Source organism: Schistocerca cancellata, chromosome 4 (assembly GCF_023864275.1).
Source record: "Schistocerca cancellata isolate TAMUIC-IGC-003103 chromosome 4, iqSchCanc2.1, whole genome shotgun sequence".
NCBI lineage: Eukaryota > Metazoa > Arthropoda > Insecta > Orthoptera > Acrididae > Schistocerca > Schistocerca cancellata.
The window spans coordinates 156,642,993-156,648,800 of NC_064629.1; the positions used below are offsets into that span (position 1 = coordinate 156,642,993).

Consider the following 5,808-nt stretch of genomic DNA (forward strand, 5'->3'; position numbering starts at 1 on the left):
ATATTTGCGTTTCTACCATATTTGCGTTTTTGCCATATTTGCATTCTTGCCATATTTGCATTCTTGCCATATTTGCATTCTTGCCAGATTTGCGTTCTTTCCATATTTGCATTCTTGCCATATTTGCGTTTATGCCATTTTTGAGTTCTTGCCACATTTGCGTTCTTGCCATATTTGCGTTTTTCCCTTTTTTGCGTTTTTCCCATATTTGCGTTTTTCCCATATTTGTGTTTTTCTCATATTTGCATTTTTCCCATATTTGCGTTTTCCCATATTTGCGTTTTCCCATATTTGCGTTTTCCCATATTTGCGTTTTTCCCATATTTGCGTTTTTCCCATATTTGCGTTTTCCCCATATTTGCGTTTTCCCCATATTTGCGTTTTCCCCATATTTGCGGTTCCCCATATTTGCGTTTTCTCCATATTTGCGTTTTCCCCATAATTGTGACTTTCCTCATATTTGCGTTTTCCCCATATTTGTGTTTTCCCCACATATGCGTCTTTCTCCATTTTTGCGTCTTTCCCCATATTTGCGTCATTCTCCATAATTGCGGCTTTCCCCATAATTGCGTCTTTCCCCATATTTGCGTCTTTCCCCATAATTGCGTCTTTCCCCATAATTGCGTCTTTCCACATAATTGCGTCTTTCCCCATATTTGCGTCTTTTCCCATATTTGCTGCTTTCCCATATTTGCGTTTCCCTAATATTACGTGAACCTTTGGTGCTTCAGATTATTTCCTACCAACCGATTTTTGCCTCTTGCCAAGTTGTGATACAAATTGACCTTCTCCCATATTTGCGATTTTCCCATATTTGCGATTTTCCCATCCTTGCGCTTTTCCCATATTTGCGTTTTTCAAATATTTGCGTTTTTCCCATATTTGCGTTTTTCCCTTACCTGCGTTATTCCCATATTAGCGTTTTTCCCATATTTGCGATTACCCATATTTGCGTTTCTCCCATATTAGAATTTATTCCATATTTTCGTTTTTCCCATATTTGCGTTTTTCCGTATGTGCGTTTTTCCCTTATGTGCGTTTTTCCCTTATGTGCGTTTTTCCTGTATGAGCGTTTTCCCCATATGTGCGTTTTTCCCACAATGCGTTTACCCCCATATGTGCGTTTTTCCCGCATGTGCGTTTTTCCTGCATGTGCGTTTCTCCCGCATGTGCGTTTTTGCCATATTTGCGTTTTTGCCATTTTTGCGTTTTTGATATATTTCCGTTTTTGCCATATTTCCTTTTTTGCAATTTTGGCGTTTTTGCCATATTTGCGTTATTGCCATATTTGCGTTTTTGCCATGCGTTTTTGCCATATTTGCGTGTTTCCCATATTTACGTTATTTCCATAAGTGTGTTTTTGCCATATTTTCGTGTTTCCCATATTTGCGTTTTCCCTATATTTGCGTTTTTCATATATTTGCGATTTTTCTATATTTACTTTTTTCCCATATTTGAGTTTTTCCCATATTTGCGTTTTTCCCATATTTGTGTTTTTCCCATTTTTGCTTTTTTCCATATTTGCAGTTTTCCCATATTTGCGTTTTTCCCATATTTGCGATTTTGCAATTTTTGCGTTTTTCCCATATTTGCATTTTTCTCATATTTGCGTTTTTCCCATATTTGCGTTTTTCCTATATTTGCGTTTCTCCCATATTTGCGTTTTTCCCATATATGTGTTTCTCCCTTATTTGCGTTTTTCCCATACTTGCGTTTCTCATATATATCGTGAACCTTTGACCCATTCTTTATTTTTGTCAAGTTGTGCCACAAGTTTATCTTCTCCTATTTTTGCATTTTTCCCATATTTGCTTTTTTCCCATATTTGCAGTTTTCCCATTTTTGCGTTTTTGCCATATTTGCGTTTTTGCCATATTCGCGTTTTTGCCATATTTGCGGTTTTGCCATATTTGCGTTTTTGCCATATATGCGTTTTTGCCATTTTTGCGTTTTTGCCATTTTTGAGTTTTCCCCATATTTGCGATTTTCCCATATTTGCGATTCTCTCATATTTGCGTTTTTGCCATATTTGCGTTTTGCCATATTTGCGATTTTGCCGTATTTGCGTTTTCGCAATATTTGTGGTTTTCCCACATTTGCGTTTCTCATATATTTCGTGAACCTTCGACGATTCAGACTATGTCCTACCAACCCATTCTTTCTTTTTGTCAAGTTGTGCCACAAGTTTATCCTCTCCCATTTTTGCATGTTTCTCATATTTGCGTTTTTCCCATATTTGCGTTTCTGCCATATTTGCGTTTCTGCCATATTTGCGTTTCTGCCATATTTGCGTTTCTGCCATATTTGCATTTGTGCCGTATTTGCGTTTCTGCCATATTTGCGTTTCTGCCATATTTGCATTTTTGCCATATTTGCGTTCTTGCCATATTTGCGTTCTTGCCATATTTGATTCTTGCCATATTTACATTCTTGCCATATTTGTGTTCTTGCCATATTTGCGTTTATGCCATATTTGCATTCTTGCCACATTTGCATTCTTGCCATATTTGCGTTCTTGCCGTATTTGCATTTTTGCCATATTAGCGTTTTTCCTATATATGCATTCTTCCCATATTTGCGTTTTTCCCATATTTCCGTTTTTCCCATTCTTGTGTTTCTTATATATTTCGTGAACCGTCGACGATTCAGACTATGTCCTACAGACTCAATCTTTAGTTTTGTCAAGTTGTGCCACAAGTTTATCTTCTCCCATTTTTGCATTTTTCTCATATTTGCGTCTTTCCCATATTTGCGTTTTTCCCATATTTGCGTTTTTGCCATATTTGCCATTTTGCCATATTTGCGTTTTTGCCATATTTACGTTTTTGCCATTTTTCCGTTTTTGCCATATTTCCGTTTTTGCGTTTTTGCCATATTTGCGTTTTTGCCATCTTTGCGTTTTTGCAATTTTTGCTTTTTTGCCATTTTTGCGTTTTCCCCATATTTGCGATTTTCCCATATTTGCGATTTTCTCATATTTGCGTTTTTGCTATATTTGCGTTTTTGCTGTATTTGCGTTTTTGCCATATTTGTGTTTTTGCCATTTTTGCGATTTTGCCATATTTGCGTTTTTCCCATATCTGCGTTTTTGCCATATCTACGTTTTTGCCATATTTGCGTTTTTCCCATATTTGCGTTTTTGCCATATTTGCGTTTTTGCGATATTTGCGATTTTGCCATATTTGCATTTTGCCATATTTGCGTTTTTCCCATATTTGCGTTTTTGCCATATTTGCGTTTTTGCTATATTTGCGTTTTTGCCATATTTGCGTTTTTGCCATATTTGCAGTTTTGCCATATTTGCGTTTTTGCCATATTTGCGTTTTTACCATATTTGCTTTTTATCCATATTTGCGTTTTTGCCGTATTTGCGTTTTTGCCATACTTCCGTCTTTGCCATACTTGCGTTTTTGCCATACTTGCTTTTTTGCCATACTTGCGTTTATGCCATACTTTCGTTTTTGCCATACTTGGGTTTTTGCCATACTTGGGTTTTTGCCATACTTCGGTTTTTGCCATACTTGGGTTTTTGCCATACTTGGGTTTTTGCCACACTTGCGTTTTTCCCATACTTGCGTTTTTGCCATACTTGCGTTTTTCCCATATTTACCTTTCTCATATATTTCGTGAACCTTTAACGATTCAGACAATATCCTACCAACCAATTCTTTCCAGTTGTGCCAAAGGTTTATCTTCTCCCACATTTGTGTCTTTCCCAACATTTGATTCTTGCCTCTTGCTATGTTGTGCCACAAGGTGATCTTCTCCCATATTTACGTTTTTCCCATATCTGCGTTTTTCACACATTCGCGTTTTTCCGATATCTGCGTTTTTGCCATTTTTGTGTTTTTGCCATACTGCGTTTTTGCCATTTTGCGTTTTTGCCATATTGCATTTGTGGCATATTGCGTTTTTGGAATATTTTGTTTTGCCATATTTTGTTTTGCCATATTTTCGATTTTGCCATATTTTCGATTTTGCCATGTTTTCGTTTTTGCCATGTTTTCGTTTTTGCCACATTTTCGTTTTTGCCACATTTTCGTTTTTGCCACATTTTCGTTTTTGCCACATTTTCGCTTTTGCCGCATTTTCGTTTTTGCCATATTTGCGTTTTTGCCAATTTTGAGTTTTTCCCATATCTCCGTTTTTCCCATATTTGCGTTTTTCCCATATTTGCGTTTTTCCCATACTTGCGTTTTTCCCATTTTTGCGTTTTTCTCATATTTGCGTTTTTCCCATACTTGCGTTTTTCACATATTTGCATTTTTCCGATACTTGCATTTCACATATATTTCGTGAACCTTCGACGATTCAGACTATTTCCTACAGACCCATTCTTTATTTTTGTCAAGTTGTGCCACAAGTTTATCTTCTCCCATTTTTGCATTTTTCCCATATTTGCGTTTTTCCCATATTTGCGTTTTTCCCATGTTTGCGTTTTTGCCATATTTGCGTTTTTGCCATATTTGCGTTTTTGTCATATTTCCGTTTTTGCCATTATTGCGTTTTTGCCATATTTCCGTTTTTGCCATATTTGCGTTTTTGCCATATTTGCGTTTTTGCCATATTTGCGTTTTTGCCATAATTGCGTTTTTGCCATTTTTGCGTTTTTGCTATTTTTACGTTTTCCCCATATTTGCGATTTTCCCATATTTGCGATTTTCTCATATTTGCGTTTTTGCCATATTTGCGTTTTTGCCATATTTGCGTTTTTGCTGTATTTGCGGTTTTGCAATATTTGTGTTTTTCCCACATTTGCGTTTCTGCCATATTTGCGTTTCTGCCATATTTGCGTTTCTGCCATATTTGCGTTTCTGCCATATTTGCATTTGTGCCGTATTTGCGTTTCTGCCATATTTGCGTTTCTGCCATATTTGCGTTTTTGCCATATTTGCGTTCTTGCCATATTTGCGTTCTTGCCATATTTGCATTCTTGCCATATTTACATTCTTGCCATATTTGTGTTCTTGCCATATTTGCGTTTATGCCATATTTGCATTCTTGCCACATTTGAATTCTTGCCATATTTGCGTTCTTGCCGTATTTGCATTCTTGCCATATTTGCGTTTTTCCCTTTTTTGCGTTTTTCCCAAATTTGCGTTTTTCCCATATTTGCGTTTTCCCATATTTGCGTTTTTCCCATATTTGCGTTTTTCCCATATTTGCGTTTTTCCCATACTTGTGTTTCTTATATATTTCGTGAACCTTCGACGATTCAGACTATGTCCTACCAACCCATTCTTTATTTTTGTCAAGTTGTGCCACAAGTTTATCTTCTCCCATTTTTGCATTTTTCTCATATTGGCGTCTTTCCCATATTTGCGTTTTTCCCATATTTGCGTTTTTGCCATATTTGCGTTTTTGCCGTATTTGCGTTTTTGCCATATTTCCGTTTTTGCCATTTTTGTGTTTTTGCCATATTTCCGTTTTTGCGTTTTTGCCATATTTGCGTTTTTGCCATTTTTGCGTTTTTGCGATTTTTGCGTATTTCCATTTTTGCGTTTTCCCCATATTTGCGATTTTCCCATATTTGCGATTTTCTCATATTTGCGTTTTTGCCATATTTGTGTTTTTCCCACATCTTCGTTTCTCATATATTTCGTGAACCTTCGACGATTCAGACTATGTCCTACCAACCCATTCTTTCTTTTTGTCAAGTTGTGCCACAAGTTTATCTTCTCCCATGTTTGCATGTTTCCCATATTTGCATTTTTCCCATATTTGGGTTTCTGCGATATTTGCGTTTCTGCCATATTTGCTTGCTGCCATATTTGCGTTTCTGCCATATTTGCATTTCTGCCATATTTG

General features: G+C 36.6%; 1 protein-coding gene across 1 annotated transcript; it reads right to left on the minus strand.

Annotated features, from left to right (window-relative positions):
* Positions 1-4,497: 4,497 nt before the first annotated feature.
* LOC126183974 (uncharacterized) lies at positions 4,498-5,160 on the minus strand. The gene has a single exon (XM_049926324.1). The coding sequence runs from the start codon at positions 5,158-5,160 to the stop codon at positions 4,498-4,500; it is 663 nt and encodes a 220-aa protein (XP_049782281.1).
* Between the last annotated feature and the right edge of the window lie 648 nt (positions 5,161-5,808).

Coding starts and splice junctions, on each gene's coding strand:
- LOC126183974 (XM_049926324.1), bottom strand. CDS start 5,160: ATGGGAAAAACGCAAATATGGGAAAAACGCAAATATGGGAAAACGCAA.